The sequence below is a fragment of the Crinia signifera genome, chromosome 9 (assembly GCF_055691185.1).
Source record: "Crinia signifera chromosome 9, ASM5569118v1, whole genome shotgun sequence".
Classification (NCBI taxonomy): domain Eukaryota; kingdom Metazoa; phylum Chordata; class Amphibia; order Anura; family Myobatrachidae; genus Crinia; species Crinia signifera.
The window spans coordinates 151,907,408-151,927,275 of record NC_139225.1 but is presented as its reverse complement, the minus strand read 5'-3'; the positions used below and the strand labels follow the sequence as shown (position 1 = coordinate 151,927,275).

At 47.3% G+C, this 19,868-nt stretch overlaps 1 protein-coding gene across 1 annotated transcript in view; it reads left to right on the top strand.

Moving 5' to 3' along the window:
• Positions 1-19,458, top strand: part of LOC146036346 (putative HLA class I histocompatibility antigen, alpha chain H) — a 144,868-nt gene extending 125,410 nt beyond the window's left edge. The window contains exons 4-8 of the mRNA XM_083160303.1: positions 5,495-5,767; positions 6,629-6,727; positions 8,517-8,546; positions 12,766-12,814; positions 18,063-19,458. Coding sequence (XP_083016429.1) covers positions 5,495-5,767; positions 6,629-6,727; positions 8,517-8,546; positions 12,766-12,812 — 449 coding nt within the window. The 3' untranslated portion in view covers positions 12,813-12,814; positions 18,063-19,458. The remainder of the gene's footprint in view (positions 1-5,494; positions 5,768-6,628; positions 6,728-8,516; positions 8,547-12,765; positions 12,815-18,062) is intronic.
• Positions 19,459-19,868: the final 410 nt, after the last annotated feature.

Here is a 19,868-nt window from a genome sequence, read left to right as displayed (position 1 = left end):
ACCGGCCCCAGACTGGTCAGTACAGGGCCAATCCCACTATGAGGATGGGTAATAGCCCCTACTTATAGTGCAGTCATTCATGGCCTGATGTTATATGTAAGGGGCCCCTGATATAGGGAACACCAGCCCCAGACTAGTCAGTACAGGGCCAATCCCACTATGAGGATGGGTAATAGCCCCTACTTATAGTGCAGTCATTCATGGCCTGATGTTATATGTAAGGGGCCCCTGATATAGAGATCACCGGCCCCAGGCTGGTCAGTACAGGGCCAATCCCACTATGAGGATGGGTAATAGCCCTACTTATAGTGCAGTCATTCATGGCCTGATGTTATATGTAAGGGGCCCCTGATATAGGGAACACCAGCCCCAGACTGGTCAGTACAGGGCCAATCCCACTATGAGGATGGGTAATAGCCCTACTAATAGTGCAGTCATTCATGGACTGATGTTATATGTAAGGGGCCCCTGATATAGAGAACACCGGCCCCAGACTGGTCAGTACAGGACCAATCCCACTATGAGGATGGGTAATAGCCCTACTTATAGTGCAGTCATTCATGGCCTGATGTTATATGTAAGGGGCCCTGATATAGGGAACACCGGCCCCAGACTGGTCAGTACAGGGCCAATCCCACTATGAGGATGGGTAATAGCCCTACTTATAGTGCAGTCATTCATGGGCTGATGTTATATGTAAGGGGCCCTGATATAGGGAACACCGGCCCCAGACTGGTCAGTACAGGGCCAATCCCACTATGAGGATGGGTAATAGCCCTACTTATAGTGCAGTCATTCATGGGCTTATGTTATATGTAAGGGGTCCCTGATATAGGGAACACCGGCCCCAGACTGGTCAGTACAGGGCCAATCCCACTATGAGGATGGGTAATAGCCCTACTTATAGTGCAGTCATTTATGGCCTAATGTTATATGTAAGGGGCCCTGATATAGGGAACACCAGCCCCAGACTGGTCAGCACAGGGCCAATCCCACTATGAGGATGGGTAATAGCCCTACTTATAGTGCAGTCATTCATGGCCTGATGTTATATGTAAGGGGCCCCTGATATAGGGAACACCGGCCCCAGACTGGTCAGTACAGGGCCAATCCCACTATGAGGATGGTAATAGCCCCTACTTATAGTGCAGTCATTCATGGCCTGTTGTTATATGTAAGGGGCCCCTGATATAGGGAACACCGGCCCCAGACTGGTCAGTACAGGGCCAATCCCACTATGAGGATGGGTAATAGCCCTACTTATAGTGCAGTCATTCATTGCCTGATGTTATATGTAAGGGGCCCCTGATATAGGGAACACCAGCCCCAGACTGGTCAGTACAGGGCCAATCCCACTATGAGGATAGGTAATAGCCCTACTTATAGTGCAGTCATTCATGGCCTGTTGTTATATGTAAGGGGCCCCTGATATAGGGAACACCGGCCCCAGACTGGTCAGTACAGGGCCAATCCCACTATGAGGATGGGTAATAGCCCCTACTTATAGTGCAGTCATTCATGGCCTGATGTTATATGTAAGGGGCCCCTGATATAGGGAACACCAGCCCCAGACTAGTCAGTACAGGGCCAATCCCACTATGAGGATGGGTAATAGCCCCTACTTATAGTGCAGTCATTCATGGCCTGATGTTATATGTAAGGGGCCCCTGATATAGGGAACACCAGCCCCAGACTAGTCAGTACAGGGCCAATCCCACTATGAGGATGGGTAATAGCCCCTACTTATAGTGCAGTCATTCATGGCCTGATGTTATATGTAAGGGGCCCCTGATATAGAGATCACCGGCCCCAGGCTGGTCAGTACAGGGCCAATCCCACTATGAGGATGGGTAATAGCCCTACTTATAGTGCAGTCATTCATGGCCTGATGTTATATGTAAGGGGCCCTGATATAGGGAACACCAGCCCCAGACTGGTCAGTACAGGGCCAATCCCACTATGAGGATGGGTAATAGCCCTACTAATAGTGCAGTCATTCATGGACTGATGTTATATGTAAGGGGCCCCTGATATAGGGAACACCGGCCCCAGACTGTTCAGTACATGGCCAATCCCACTATGAGGATGGGTAATAGCCCTACTTATAGTGCAGTCATTTATGGCCTAATGTTATATGTAAGGGGCCCTGATATAGGGAACACCAGCCCCAGACTGGTCAGCACAGGGCCAATCCCACTATGAGGATGGGTAATAGCCCTACTTATAGTGCAGTCATTCATGGCCTGATGTTATATGTAAGGGGCCCCTGATATAGGGAACACCGGCCCCAGACTGGTCAGTACAGGGCCAATCCCACTATGAGGATGGTAATAGCCCCTACTTATAGTGCAGTCATTCATGGCCTGTTGTTATATGTAAGGGGCCCCTGATATAGGGAACACCGGCCCCAGACTGGTCAGTACAGGGCCAATCCCACTATGAGGATGGGTAATAGCCCTACTTATAGTGCAGTCATTCATTGCCTGATGTTATATGTAAGGGGCCCCTGATATAGGGAACACCAGCCCCAGACTGGTCAGTACAGGGCCAATCCCACTATGAGGATAGGTAATAGCCCTACTTATAGTGCAGTCATTCATGGCCTGTTGTTATATGTAAGGGGCCCCTGATATAGGGAACACCGGCCCCAGACTGGTCAGTACAGGGCCAATCCCACTATGAGGATGGGTAATAGCCCCTACTTATAGTGCAGTCATTCATGGCCTGATGTTATATGTAAGGGGCCCCTGATATAGGGAACACCAGCCCCAGACTAGTCAGTACAGGGCCAATCCCACTATGAGGATGGGTAATAGCCCCTACTTATAGTGCAGTCATTCATGGCCTGATGTTATATGTAAGGGGCCCCTGATATAGAGATCACCGGCCCCAGGCTGGTCAGTACAGGGCCAATCCCACTATGAGGATGGGTAATAGCCCTACTTATAGTGCAGTCATTCATGGCCTGATGTTAGATGTAATGGGCCCCTGATATAGGGAACACCAGCCCCAGACTGATCAGTACAGGGCCAATCCCACTATGAGGATGGGTAATAGCCCTACTTATAGTGCAGTCATTCATGGCCTGATGTTGGATGTAAGGGGCCATTTTTTCAAACAATATTTGCGGCTATTAACCATCCTCATAGTGGGATTGGCCCTTTGCTGACCAGTCTGGGGCTGGTGTTCCGTATATCAGGGGCCCCTTACATCACATATATGAAGTATCCCTCTGATGTAGGAATAAGGTATCACAGTGTCTGCAGTATCTACCGTACTTGCTGCGATTGCTCCATTCCTGCCAATATCACATCCCCATACTGTATGTCAGGGGCTGGCTGGCAAATTTTAGCCTGGGGGGAAAGTCCAGAGCACTGGCCCATAAGTCATAGTGCATTGTTAAATGCAGGTTTTTCATTTAAATATGTATTAATAAAAAAAAAGACTAGGTATGGAGTTGATTATATCAACTCCAGACACCACAGGCTACTCTCCTGCATAAATAAAGAACAGGACTCCACAGGCTACTCTCCTGCATAAATAAAGAACAGGACACCACAGGCTGCTCCCCCATGTAAACAACAGGACACCACAGGCTGCTCCCCCGTGTAAACAACAGGACACCACAGGCTGCTCCCCCGTGTAAACAACAGGACACCACAGGCTGCTTCCCCGTGTAAACAACAGGACACCACAGGCTGCTCCCCCGTGTAAACAACAGGACACCACAGGCTGCTCCCTCGCGTAAACAACAGGACACCACAATCTGCTCCCTCGCGTAAACAACAGGACACCACAGGCTGCTCCCTCGCGTAAACAACAGGACACCACAGGCTGCTCCCTCGGGTAAACAGGACACCACAGGCTGCTCCCCCGCGTAAACAACAGGACACCACAGGCTGCTCCCTCGCATAAACAGGACACCACAGGCTGCTCCCTCGCATAAACAACAGGACATCACAGGCTGATCAACACCACAATGCACACTGCATTACTATTTCTATTACCTGCAATGCTGGTTCCTTGCATCGCTGACTCCGCTGAGTGCCACAGACCCCGTCCTCCACCTGCCGTCCTCAGTCCGACTGTCTCTCACTGCCGGCACCGGGCACCAGAAGGAACAAGCGGCCATGTTCCTGTAGCCGAGAAAGATGTGAACCGCAAAACCAGTTAAAGCTGCTGTATATGGGAGTGTGTAAAGCTCCCTGTTATGTGGGTAGAGAAAAAAGACAAGGTATACAGCGCTTGGGTTAGTCTGAATGATGACCAAACACAAATATGATATAAAAATACGGTACTTGTGTATTTTGGCGGCGCACCCGATCTCCATCGCGCAATGTTTTCATCGCATGCCATGCACCTGATGGCATGCGATGCGACGCGATTTTTGCCCCCTATGCAATGAAAGATTGTATAAGCACCCTAAAGGGTGCTTTTAAGCACCGTAATGGGTGCTTACAATGTTAAATGCATCCCCATGCCACCCCCCCCCCCTATAAATGTGAACCCGAAGCGTGGCGAGCGCAGCGAGCCCGCGAGGGGCGGCGGTACACGTCCTCCGACATTTTCATACCCCCACTATCCACGTCGCCACGCTTCGGGTTCACGTTTATAGTGGGGGGGTGGCGTGGGGGTGCATTTAACATTGTAAGCACCCATATTTGTGTTTGGTCATCATTCAGACTAACCCAAGCACTGTATACCTTTTCTTTTTTATGTTCCTGTAGCCGTGGGCTGCGGCCATGTTTTGAGAGGTGTTGTCCTTCACCAACTGTCCTCCACAGAACTCAGCACAGACGCATTGGCGGGCGCGGGTGGTGTCATCGTCATGCTCCCCACGCAGTGTCTCTCACTGCCGGCGCCGGGCACCAGGAGGAACAAGCGGCCATGTTCCTGTAGCCGCGGGCATGTTTTGATAGCTGGCGCCGCAGGATACAGGGAGCAGCGGCCCACCACACACACTGATATAGCGGCCTGGGGGGCACATGGCACCCTGCCTCCCGAACCAGCCCGCACCTGCTGTATGTGCCTGTGGGGGATTAGTTGCTGCCAGATGTAGTAATACCATGAATGCTGCTGTACACTGTCCCCGCTGCTACTGCAATCCTCAGATTATAGTAGCCCATTGTAGCCTATGGGCTACACTTCTTGGACCCCACCACTGGACATTGTTGCTGTGCATGGTGGTAACACTGACCGCACATGTGCAGAGGCCCGGGCACCACACTGAGCACATCTCAGGGATGGTCTCCATACACAGCCCCTGTCCCTGCCGGTGCCTGGTGATCCATACTCCCAATATTACTGCATTCTGCAATGTGATCCTGGGAGGCCAATATCACCCCTACATCACATTAGAGATGTGATCATTGGTAACCAGGCCTCTATGTGAGAATTGTGTACAATATACAAATGATTAGTGTTATTCCTGCTGCAGTACATGTGCCAGTGGGTGTGCTGGTACTTGTAGTGACATTTCCTCTCTCCTCCTCAGTTGCCCCAGAGGTAAAGGTCACAGGTCACCGGTCAGGCGAGGTCACAAAGCTTCACTGTCAGGTGTACGGGTTTCACCCCCGAGCTGTGGATGTGAAGTGGATGAGGGATGAGCAGGACGAGGTTCTGTCTGATGAGGCCAGTCGGATCCTCCCCCATCCTGACGGGACCTATCAGAAGAGAGTCACTGTGGAAGTGCCGGCCGAGGAGGAGCAGCGTTACTCCTGCCATGTGGAGCACAGCAGCCTGGAGAAGATACTCAGCGTGAAGTGGGGTAAGTGTCATGTGTATTAGGGATGTCACATATAGCTGCCTCAGGACTATGGTCAGTTTGGTGTCACACAGTGCCTCAGGACTATAGTCAGTGTGGTGTCACACAGTGCCTCAGAATTATGGTCAGTGTGGTGTCACATGGTGCCTCAGGACTATGGTCAGTGTGGTGCCACATGGTGCCTTAGGACTATGGTCAGTGTGGGCCACATGGTGCCTCAGGACTATGGTCAGCGTAGTGTCTCTTGGTGCCTCAGGACTATGGTCAGCGTGGTGTCTCTTGGTGCCTCAGGACTATGGTCAGTGTAGTGTCACGCGGTGCCTCAGGACTATGGTCAGTGTAGTGTCACGCGGTGCCTCAGGACTATGGTCAGTGTAGTGTCAAGCAGTGCCTCAGGACTATGGTCAGTGTAGTGTCACATTGTGCCTCAGGACTATGGTCAGTGTGGTGTCTCCCTGTGCCTCAGGACTATGGTCAGTGTAGTGTCACGCAGTGCCTCAGGACTATGGTCCGTGTGGTGTCACACGGTGCCTCAGGACTATGGTCAGTGTGGTGTCACATGGTGCCTCAGGATTATGGTCAGTGTGGTGTCTCCCTGTGCCTCAGGACTATGGTCAATGTGGCGTCACACGGTGCCTCACGACTATGGTCAGTGTAATGTCTCCTGGTGCCTCAGGACTATGGTCAGTGTAGTGTCACAGGGTGCCTCTGGACTATGGTCTGTGTAGTGTCACAGGGTGCCTCAGGACTATGGTCAGTGTAGTGTCTTCCGGTGCTTCAGGACTTGTGTACGAGTACATTGTGGGATGTATAACATGGGTACAGTATGACCAATAACCATATTCTCCTTTGTATTTCTCTCAGAGCCTAGGAGTGGCCCCTCAGTCGGGGTGATCATTGGTGCGGCCATCGGAGGCCTTGCTGTTCTCGCACTTATCATTGCTGCAGTTCTTATATACAAGAGTAAGTGTCACGGTTACAGCGCTGTTACTATGTCATGCTAGATTATTTCTCATGTTTCTACATTCCACACAGATGGGGCTTTTCTTGTGTTACTATATATTGTGGTGTATCTGTATTCTCACCTGCATCCCACACATCATCTCCCAGTCTGCACAGTACAGTTACATCCACGTAACTGTGATCTCCCAGGGGAGGATACAGCCACAGATATATCTGTCATGGGTGTAACTGTGATCTCCCCAGGGGAGGACACAGCCGCAGATATATCTGTCAGGGGTGTAACTGTGATCTCCCCAAAGGAGGATACAGCCGCAGATATATCTGTCAGGGGTGTAACTGTGATCTCCGCAGGGGAGGATACAGCTGCAGATATATCTGTCAGGGGTGTAACTGTGATCTCCCCAGGGGAGTATACAGCCACAGATATATCTGTCAGGGGTGTAATTGTGATCTCCCCAGTGGAGGATACAGCCGCAGATATATTTGTTAGATGTGTAACTGTGATCTCACCAGGCGAGGGAACAGCCGCAGATATATCTGTCAGGGGTGTAACTGTGATCTCCCCAAAGGAGGATATAGCCGCAGATATATCTGTCAGGGGTGTAACTGTGATCTCCGCAGGGGAGGATACAGCCGCAGATATATCTGTCAGGGGTGTAACTGTGATCTCCCCAGGGGAGTATATAGCCACAGATATATCTGTCAGGGGTGTAATTGTGATCTCCCCAGTGGAGGATACAGCCGCAGATATATTTGTTAGATGTGTAACTGTGATCTCACCAGGCGAGGGAACAGCCGCAGATATATCTGTCAGGGGTGTAACTGTGATCTCCCCTGGGGAGGATACAGCCGCAGATGTGTCTGTCAGGGGTGTAACTGTGATCTCCCCAGGGGATGATACAGCCACAGATATGCCTGTCAGGGGTGTAACTGTGATCTCCGCAGGGGAGGATACAGCCGCAGATATATCTGTCAGGGGTGTAACTGTGATCTCCCCAGTCGAGGATACAGCCGCAGATATATCTGTCAGGGGTGTAACTGTGATCTCCCCAGGGGAGGATACAGCCACAGATGTGTCTGTAAGGGTCACTCCCATACACTAGAGATATGGGGATCAGGGTTATGACCCAAACACACCAGACAATGTATTCAGTGAACGATATTACTGAACAATTTCCCTTGAACTTTCCGGTGTCCTGGACAAACGATATTGTGCATCGCACTGAGCGATATGCCGGATGATGAACGATCTAGTATGAGCCTAGTAATGTGCAGCTTGTTGTGACCAACATAGCCAAAACTGAGCTGCATGTACAGGTGACAGAAACCCTCGTTATCGTCCCTCGGGAGTGCGTATCGTTCATAGATCATCGCATACACACTGGCCGATTTTCTGAACGATATCAGTCAGAACAATGTAGTATAAGATATCACCCAGTGTGTACGCTCCTTTACTCTGATCTCTAACACTGCATCTTATTGGCCATCGGCGCGCACTTGTGTTGTATAGCCAATAACATATATCCTCAGAATTCCAATATTGCGCTAGTTTTGGGAAAAAAGCGAGTAATTCCGATCCTGCACATCTTTTACATGTACCCCCTCACGTGTCATGTATGTAACATGGATTATTACTGGGACTATAATCTGGGCCTTTATATAACAGAATCCTCTGGTAGATTAGATCCTAGTTACACATCCTAGCTGCTTATTCATCATGGTCTCCATGTGGGGTCTGTATGACACCATTATTCTCCTGTTGCCTAATTCCATCTCCTGCTTATTACAGGAAGGACGTCTGACTACAAGACCACCAGCAGTGAGTATTCTGTGATGTTTCCCTATAGATTGTAAACTTGCGAGCAGGGCCCTCATACCTTCTGACTGTCTGTAAATACCTATCTTGTGGTATTACTGTCTCCTATTGTAAAGCGCAACAGAATATGCTGAGGTATATAAGAAACTATGGTACTCTTTACCTAGAACGGCGCCCATCGGGGTGATCGCGGCATCGCGGGCAGTACATAAACGGCCGCGACGCGATGCCCGCGATCACCCGATTTTCCCATAGGGAACAATGTTAAAAAGCCTAATTGACCGCGATTTTGCATTCAATGCCTCAATGCCCGCGATTTTACCATAGGAATCAATGTTAAATGGGCTACAGAGCCCAAATAGCCCCAATTAACCCTTAAATGTCACCCCAATTTTTGTACGCCACCCCACGATCCACGCCAACCCGAAGCGTGGCGAGCGCAGCGAGCCCACGAGGGGCGGCGGTACGCGTCCTCCGACCTTTTCATGCCCTACTATCCACGTTGGCATGGAGTTGAGAATAAAATAGTGTGGCGAGCGCAGCGAGCCACCGAGCCCGAAGCGTGGCGAGGGGACGCGGATACCTTCACAGTTATACGCGTCCCCTCGCGGACTTCACAGGTGTCCGTGGCGACGCGGACACCTGTGAAGCCCGCGAAGGGACGCGTTTACCTGTGAAGGTATCCGCGTCCCCTCGCGGGGCTCGCTGCGCTCGCCACGCTTCGGGCTCGGTGGCTCGCTGCGCTCGCCACACTATTCTATTCTCAACTCCACGCCGACGTGGATAGTAGGGCATGAAAAGGTCGGAGGACGCGTACCGCCGCCCCTCGCCGGCTCGCTGCGCTCGCCACGCTTCGGGTTGGCGTGGATCGTGGGGTGGCGTACAAAAATTGGGGTGACATTTAAGGGTTAATTGGGGCTATTTGGGCTCTGTAGCCCATTTAACATTGATTCCTATGGTAAAATCGCGGGCATTGAGGCATTTTAAAGTAAAATCGCGGTCAATCAGGCTTTTTAACATTGTTCCCTATGGGAAAATCGCGGTCATCGCGGGTACACGATTTTTATGTACCCGCGATTTACCCGCGATGCCCACGATGACCGCGATTTTTTTACCCCCGACGCCCGCGATTCTGATCGCGGGCGCCGTTCTAGGTAAAGAGTACCGAAACTATTAATAAATAAATACATGCAATGCTATGTCCTGTATCCAGCAACCTAGGTGACACTTCCAGCTACTCCCCCAACCCCAGACTACCACCAATACCCTCCTTCCAGCTACTCCCACCCCACACTGCCACCAATACCCACCTTCCAGCTACTCCCACCCCACACTGCCACCAATACCCACCTTCCTGCTACTTCCCCCCCCCACCCCACGCTGCCACCAATACCTACCTTTCAGCTACTTCCCCCTACCCCACACTGCCACCAATACTCACCTTACAGCTACTCCCCCCACCACACACTGCCACCAATATACACCTTCCCGCTACTCCCAACCCACACTGCCACCAATACCCACTTTCCAGTTCCTTCCTCACATTACCACCAATACTCACTTTCCAGTTACTTCCCCACACTGCCACCAATACCCACCTTCTAGCTACTTCCCCCACCCCACACTGCCACCAATATCTACCTTCCAGCTACTTTCCCACACTGCCACCAATACCTATTTTCCAGCTACTTCCCCCCACCCCACACTGCCGCCAATGCCCACCTTCCAGCTATTCCACACACTGCCACAAAGACCCACCTTTTAGCTTCTTTCTACACACCCCACACTGCCGCCAATGACAGTCAAAGGTATATTTTCAGCAATCCGGATACAAGAAGAAGCCAGAGTCCAATTCTTAAGGAAAGTGTATTTATGGAATAATACTAAACACCTAACCCACAGATTGGGAAGCACAAATGATGCTCTTCAGGCTAGTGCTAAGACAAAGAAAAATTCTGTTCAGGGCATTGTCCCGAACCCGATATATTCATAGCAAACATATTTAATATTGACCTGCCCCAATTACTTAATCATTTCTTAATATCTTTTAATACAAAAACTGATAAAATACATATATAGTCATTTGATTATATCATTCAGTGCAGTATTTATAAGACAAACAATCACGTCGTCAAGTCTGTCCTTGTGATTGTGGGAAATACAATGTAATGAGTAGGGATTGTCGGCCCATGTCCTGGGATGGAAACCATATTGGATGGCCGGATGTCTATTTCTGAGAATAGCTCCAAGTATATAAGAATATATTAGTGTGATAATAATATCTGGCATTCACTCCCTCACTTCCTACCTTTCAGCATATGTCGATTCGGTACTTGTTTCCTAGCACGGCACCAGCGATTAAAATTGTATCCATCGGGTCCTAAAAAATCACGTTGATCGCATCCCGTGCAAACAAATCGCATGCGATGCGATCAACGCGATTTTTACATTGGAACCAATGTAAAATGGCCCCCAGACCCCAATTTTCATTGTATCACCACCCTGATGGGTCAAATGCCCCCCCCCCCCCCATTGTTAACGCCACCCCATGATGAACGCCAACCTAAAGCGTGGCGAGCGCAGCGGTACGCGTCCTCCGACCTTTTCATACCCCCACTATCCACGTCGGCATGGAGTTTATTTTATATAGTGTGGCAAGCGCAACGCGCCCCGCGAGGGGACGCGCATTACTTCACAGGTATTATGCGTCCCCTCGTGGGGTTCGCTGCGCTTGCCACGCTTCGGGCTCGCTGCGCTCGCCACACTATATAAAATCAACTCCACGCCAACGTGGATAGTGGGGGTATGAAAAGGTCGGAGGACGCATACCGCCTAGCATCGGGTTGGCGTTCATCATGGGGGGGGGGGCATTTGACATACAAATTACCCATCAGGGTGGGTATACAATCAAAAATCGGGTCCATTGGGCCATTTAACATTGTTCCCTATGTAAAAGCGGGTCCATCGCATCTGTCGGAATGTATGCCATTATAATGGCATACAATGGACCCGATTTTACATAGGAATTTAACATTGAATACAATGCATTCAATGTTAAATCGCGTCAGTTTTTAATTGTCGGGAAAGGCTAAAAAGAGACCAAAAATCGCGTCAGTCGCGTCCATCGTATACCTTAAGTTAAGGTATGCGATGACCCATGATGGGCGCCGTGCTAGGAAACAAGTACCGTCTATTCTTTTTTACAATCTTGGGTAACATCACTCACCCATGAGGTCTCACATCAAAGATACATCTAATAAAGGATGTCGAGTGGAGAGACAGTTATGCGGTTCTCACACACGACGTCACAAGTTTATATACCAACATTCCACATCATTTGGGTCTTAAAGCTATATCTGACAGATTACAATGCGATGGTGACCTCAGTGACACACATATCACTTTTTTTATTGGATTCCATCTGGTTCATCTGACATCACAATTATTTTCTGTTTAATTCCACTTATTATTTACAGGTGATGGGTATGGCCATGGGGACCAGGTTTGCCCCTAGTTACGCAAACCTATACATGGGCATGGTCGAAGGCCAGCTAGTGTGGGGTGGCGGACATGGGGCACACCTGGTCCTCTATGGCTGTTATATTGATGACCTGTTTTTCATTTGTGATGGGGATGCACTTTCAGCACAGTCCTTCATCACTCACATGAACACTAACCCATTTAATTTACAATTTACACACACACATATCACCCCACTCAGATCAATTAATTGGGCATTTCTCTTATAAAGGACAACCAGATACACACATCCAACTACAATAAAGAGGTCAGTACAAATTCATAAGTACGCTTTCACAGTGCACATTACCATGCCCCCCCATAAATTAAATGTGCCTAAAGGACAGTTCCTGTGTTTATGCAGGAACTGTTAAGATTTTGTCTTAATGGAAATGGAAAACACAAACAAAAACAAAAAGAAAATACAGAAATTTCTTTATTTAAACCTTTAATGGCGAATATCACCAAATAAAAGAGATTGTCAATAAGAATTTCAATCTTTTAAAATGTGATCCCATATTGAGGGACCTCCTACCTATGAAACCAACCTTTATTTTCAGAATAAACAAGTGAAAAACATACTGGCTTGGTTGTGTCTGTGGGGTGTATATATAGTGTAAACACTGTACAGTCGGTGTGAGGGGGCTGCTGTGTCTGTGGGGTGTATATAGTCTATTATAACTATAGTGTTATCTCCTCACAGCCGCAGACACGTCCTCTGATGACACCAACACTGCAGAGAAAGCCTGAGTGTAAGTACTGAGTGTGTGACGGCCTCACACATGTATATAATGGAGTTATTGGAATAATACAGTACTGTGGGTGTAATGTATGGGGGCAGGGATATTGGATTAGTACAGGCGGGGTATCACATGTACATCTGTGTTATTAGGAGTATATATTATATACAGAGGTGTTATTATCTGTAGATGTCTCTGTATCAGTTACTGGTCTGACAGCAGAACAACAAGTATCTTAGTTATATATATTAGCAGCCAGTGACCACTATATCTGGATGTATATTGCTGTGACAGGGACAGAGTGATAGATATCCGCTGTGTAAGAGACCGCACATATCACCATCTGCTATACAGGTGTCAGTGAGATGGGTGCAGTCCGTATACAGTATACCTGCAGCTGGGCGTCCTCCTCACCTGTCAGTCTCTGTACTTATATCTGTATATTGCTGTGACAGGGACAGAGTGATAGATATCCGCTGTGTAAGAGACCGCACATATCACCATCTGCTATACTGGCGTCAGTGAGATGAGCGCAGTCCGTATACAGTATACCTGCAGCTGAGCGTCCTCCTCACCTGTCAGTGTCCGTACTTATATCTGCCTGTCTGTGACAGAAGAGTTGACGGCTCCTCCTGTAATTTCACATACATGTTACAGTATCCTGTGTGTATATTATATAACCAGAGATAGGTGAGGTCACAGCTGTTAAGTATATGAGGGACCCATGTTATACAGATAATGATCAGATATATTGACATCACTGAAAAAAATTGTGAATAATGAAAACAATCATAAACGCTAATAATCTAATTGTACAAATTTACAATTGTACCCCACTTACACAGGAACGAGTAGATAGTGACCCATGTTCCATCAAACTTATACCACTTTCACATCGCCGACACGTTTTAAAAACCGGTATTTAAAACGGTAATTAAAACGGGTCAGAGCCTTAACATTGCTGCAGATTACCGTTTTAAATACCGGTTTATACCCCTTTCACACCGCACTTTTCAAACGGTAAATTGCCGTTTTTTTTTCCCTTTTTTTTTTTTTTTTTTTGAAGCTTATAAATACAATTGGGGGTTGTATGTGCTGATTCTACGACTGGACCAATCCATTTCAGTGCTTACTACTTCGTTTTGAGGAAAGGTTCATGCAGAGTGTTAGATCCACAACAAACTGTGGCAGCGCACCCAGATCCCCAACAAACTGCGGCAGTGCACCCAGATACCCAGCAAACTGCGGCAGGGCACCCAGATCCCCAGCAAACTGCGGCAGCGCACCCAGATCCCCAGCAAACTGCGGCAGCGCACCCAGATCCCCAGCAGCCTGCTGCAGCGCACGGAAACCCCGTGATCCCTAGCAACCTCACGAATTTTGCTTGAGCCCATGAGATGGCTGCTCCTACTATGTGTAGATGAGAGGGTATAAAAATTATTACATATGATCTGTAACTAAGATGTCTATTTTTTTCAGTGTATGGCCCTTTAAGAAGATCACCCCTAACTTCCCCTTTAAGAAAGCTGTCAGTTATCAGCATACAGTTATTTCTGGCTTTCAGAGATACAGTCATCTGTCTGTAACCTGGGGATAATTCTCCGCTGTAATAGACCTGCCAGGGGGTGGATTACACTCCTGCATGGTACACATTACACACATTACATTCCCATATATACACTGGTCATGGAGTTGGGGTATTTCCCCTACAGGACAACATGCAGCTCAGAGACTTCATCCCTGTAACACAAATAATTGCGATTACATGCGTCATTTGTGCAGCCGCCGATGGCAGCCATCATTCCGGATAAAACCAGCTGTGAAAGTGCAAGCGGAACGATTAAGCAGCTTCTTATGTTCGGTGTCTGGAGTCTCTGTGTTGAGAGAGGGAAGGGGAAACCATCTGGGAACGCGTCGTGTGATGAGAGACCGCAATGTCTCACTCACTCTGCAGAACCAGTGCGAGCAGCCAGACAAAGGACACTCACCGACCAGTGTCTGCTTAACTATTATTCAATTCATTTCAGGGGCTTCCATGTTAATCCCCGGCAGCCACGGGCAGCGACACTTCCAGGTACATGGGGGACGGGTTTTTTTTTTTTTTTTCCCTTTTTAAAACGTTTAAGCCTGCACTGTGATGTACACATTCACATTGCACATAAAACGGCAAGGAACCGTGTAGGACTCTGCTTTTTACACGGTTCGAAATGCCAGTAAACTTTAAACTGTAAATCGGCTGTGGTGCATTCACAGTGCAGGCTTAAACGTTTTAAAAAGGGAAAAAAACGGCAATTTACCGTTTTAAAAGTGCGATGTGAAAGGGGTATAAAAGTGACAGGTACCACGCCCACAAACACACCCACACCACGCCCACAAACACTCCCCTTTCACTCCCATTTTCACTCCCCATTATACGCCCACTTTTAATAGTTTTTTATATAAATAAGCTTGCAAAGTTATAAACTGTGTTTAAACATTGAAATTTATTCCAAAGTTAACCCTTTGAAGAAGCATTAGTAAATATGCCCAGTGAAATTATGCGTTAGAGGTGCTTGATTTTAATAAGACTACAATATAGGGATATTGTTTATTTGTTTCAAGCTTGATATAAGCCTCCACGCTTGCAATCTGCTATGGCTGCGAACAAAAGATCCACGATGTTACAAAGTACGGATAACCGAAAAAAACGGATGAAGAGTGCGTATTACACGGTATTAAACCCGGGCAGTTATATTATGGTGATCCGGCTCTCTACACGCAATATTATAAAATGCAAGCCGTTAATGGTTTACCCGGTTTTCACGGAAGCGCATACATGTATGGATGCGGTTTAGGCGGTATTTTCCGAAGCCTTTTCAGAAAAGCAGTACCTTTTTTTGGGAGAGGTTTAGAGTTAGCTAAACCGCATGTGAAGACTGCAGCGCGCAATATCGCGAAAGACATGTTGTTTAAAAAATATCACCAACAGTACGCTTCGGCTTTCTCTTCTTCTTTGAGTTACGTCGTCTCTGGTTTTTATTTAAAAAGGGGATCCCCCAAGGCGGAAGCGCTATCATTCGCTTCCGTTTTCTTTTAGGCACGCCTTTTCTTGTATATATTATTCCTGAACCATCTTGTTTTGATTGGTTTGCTTCGTGTATTTTATTCACCACGGCTGTTGTGGCTTGTCCGATAAAGTCTTTCGCGATATTGCGCGCTGCAGTCTTCACATGCGGCGTAACCTTTCTGGAATATATCCTTATATTTGGAGATGCGTACGTGTTCACCGACCGCTAAACGCGGCGTATGTTTGCTAGCATTAAAGTATTTGCCGTACATCGTCTTGAAAATTCTCAAAGCGTTAGAGGGATTTACTTCACACGGCGTACACTTAATCGTTCTATGGTAAGTGTTATTATAGCTGCTTATGAAGTCTTGTAAAACATCTATATATCTGTAAGTGTTCATCGCCGTGAAATAGCGCCACATTCGTGTTTTTAAAGTTCTATTGAATCGTTCTATGACAGCTGCCTTTACGTCGTTATTTGTCGTAAAATGATGTATATCATATTTTTCGAAGACTTTTTTTAGGGTTTTGTTTAAAAACTCTTTACCGCGATCGGTTTGTAGCTTCTTTGGCATGCAACCCTGCTGGAATATTTTTTCAAAAGCATTAGCGACTGATGTAGCGTTCTTAGCCGCTAGGCTTTCAGCCCATGCTCTCTTACTGAAAATATCAATAATGGTTAGTATGTACTTAAAACCATCGTTGTACTTTGCAAGATCTATGAGTGACACCAAGTCGCATTGCCATTGTTGATTTATATCCGATACGCAGATCATGTTCCTTTTATAGTTTTTCCTGGCCGGCTTATGTAATGTATATGTATCTTGATTTTGTAGCCATTCTTTAATATCCTTTAGTTTAAAAGCATCTTTATTCGACACATAAAACTTTTCAACGCCGCTATAACTGCCCGGGTTTAATACCGTGTAATACGCACTCTTCATCCGTTTTTTTCGGTTATCCGTACTTTGTAACATCGTGGATCTTTTGTTTGCAGCCATAGCAGATTGCAAGCGTGGAGGCTTATATCAAGCTTGAAACAAATAAACAATATCCCTATATTGTAGTCTTATTAAAATCAAGCACCTCTAACGCATAATTTCACTGGGCATATTTACTAATGCTTCTTCAAAGGGTTAACTTTGGAATAAATTTCAATGTTTAAACACAGTTTATAACTTTGCAAGCTTATTTATATAAAAAACTATTAAAAGTGGGCGTATAATGGGAAGTGAAAATGGGAGTGAAAGGGGAGTGTTTGTGGGCGTGGTGTGGGTGTGTTTGTGGGCGTGGTACCTGTCACTTTTAGTTTGATGGAACATGGGTCACTATCTACTGGAACGGTAGGTAAAATATGTTGAATGGTATATTTGCTTTTGTGATTCAGAAAGGGAGTACCAGCACTCACTTAGATACCAGATAGACTCCACCCAGAAAGGTTTCTTTATGGTCCCCTCAAATGTTAATAATGGCGTACCCCACTCACTATTAGAGAAAAGTGGTAGTACGCACTTTTGTGGCCAAAACCTACTGATATATATTTTAATTATATTTCATGAACATACTTACCTGTGGTGGCTCGATAAAAAGATACCTTTATGAGAACTCTACATTTTCTCTAATAGTGAGTGGGGTACGCCATTATTAACATTTGAGGGGACCATAAAGAAACCTTCGTGGGTGGGGTCCATCTTGTATCTAAGTGAGTGCTGGTACTCCCTTTCTGAATCACGAAAGCAAAGTTACCATTCAATATATTTTACCTACCTTTCCTGTGTGAGTGGGGTACAACTGCTTTATCTCAACTTAGACAACCACATCACTTTGGATCACTTTGGAACATCCATTGGAGAACATTACAACATTCCATGAAGAATACATATCCTTAACAGGACCTAAGGATTGTTCTTTCTCTATTTTTGGATACATATAAGGAAAGTGTCCAGTTTCCCAATTATTGTACATTTTCTTACTGCACATTGAATTGTACTTTAGCACAATTAGATTATTAGCATTTATGATTGTTTTTGTTATTCACAATGTTTTTCTGTTTGCACCGCTGATGGTTTCTTGGTGATAACCCGAACGAGTTTCAAAAACTCCACATAGCCGCTTCAGCGCAGAATTCAGTCACAGTAACACAATTTATTTTATATTGACATCACTATTCCGGCCTCTTCTGTGACTATGACATTGGATTCTTTGTCATTGTAGATGGAGGAGCCGCACAGAGGAGAGATGCTGAGAGCTGCTGCTGCCATAGACCGGGGCAGATTCCCACCCATCCCCCTGCTTGTCTTCTGCTTGTTCTGTGTACATCTGAGGCCGTATAACATACAGGGAACCTGTCATATACAGTAACTCCGGTTATGTGCAGCCAATGACCTGGGCCCCCTGTGATATGTAGGTTATATATCCCTGTACATGATAACTCCCCCAACAGAGACCCCCCCCCCAGTGTATGATAGAGGTAGGGTCCTACACTATTGTCGCTCACCGTTACCTCTGCTGAATCTTCCAGATGCAAAGGATTCTGGGTAATTTCTAAGTCCATAGTGAAATTCATACGCAGTCAGTTTGTGTAAGTGCAGCTGGCAGCTGATTGGTCGGGTGTTGATGTCATCCTGCCAGGTGGGGTCTGGGCTTATATATTAATCTGCCAATCATGTGCTCTGTGTTGTACCCAGTACAGGGACAGAGCAGCCTCTCTGTTATCCATCCTCTGCACCTGGAGGGAGAATCTCCGGGGGGCTATACAGGGTGTTGGGGTAACAGGGGGATACCACATGTCTGACATAGATTCATTATAGCACATATTTGGTTAGGGATATCACCAGTGGTGGATCCAGAGGTGGCGGCTGCAGCACAGTTCAAAATTGAAATAGGGGTGAGACACCAACTGCCAATGAGTCAGTGTGGAATGGCAGTGGGTGTGGCTCCCCTATTTGAATTTTGAACTGTGCTGCAGCCCCACCCCCTGGAGCCACTTCTGGGTATTACTGTGGGCGCGGTTATCCTGTAAGGGGTGATATATACATTACACACATCTGCGCCTATATTAGAATTGCGCCTATAAAGTGTGTTTTACATTAGCTCATAGTTACCTCCTCTCTTGCATTCGGCAGGAGACTCTCTGAAATAGCAGCAATCTCCCTCTCTCCCTCATTAGTCTAGCAATCTCCCTCATGTCATCTAGCCCACATTACACTGTTACATTTTTTGGGGAAAAAGGAATGAGAGATAGATACATTTACATTGAATCATCAGCACACTTTCCTAGCACATTACCAGGTATAGTAGCTCTGTCTTAACTGCTTTGGGGCTCATCTACATTTGGATATAAGACATTTTAGAAGATTCCTCTCAGATGTAGCAGTACACACCCACGCTTCTAGGTGACACGTTCAAAAACTCGGTACTTGTTTCCTATCAGGGCGCCCACGATTTTGATCGTGGGCATCGCAAGGAAAAAAATCGCGTCGGTCGCGTCGGATGCTGACAAAAAAATCGCATGCGATGCGACCGACGCGATTACCGCGATTTTACATAGGGAACAATGTTAAATGGCCCACAGACCCCAAATACCCACCCTGAAGTGAGAAATGGCCCCCCCCCCCAATTGTTAACGCCACCCCACGATCAACGTCAACCCGAAGCGTGCCCACGAGGGGCGGCGGTACGCGTCCTCCAACCTTTTCATACCCCCACTATCCACGTCGGCATGGAGTTGAGAATAGAAAGTGTGGCGAGCGCAGCGAGCCACCGAGCCCGAAGCGTGGCGAGCGCAGCGAGCCCCGCGAGGGGACACGGATTACTTAACATGTATGTTAAGTAATCCGTGTCCCCTTGCGCAGCTAATGCACCGAGCCCGAAGCGTGGCGAGCGGACACGGATTACTTAACATACATGTTAAGTAATCCGTGTGCGCTCGCCACGCTTCGGGCTCGGTGGCTCGCTGCGCTCGCCACACTTTCTATTCTCAACTCCATGCCGACGTGGATAGTGGGGGTATGAAAAGGT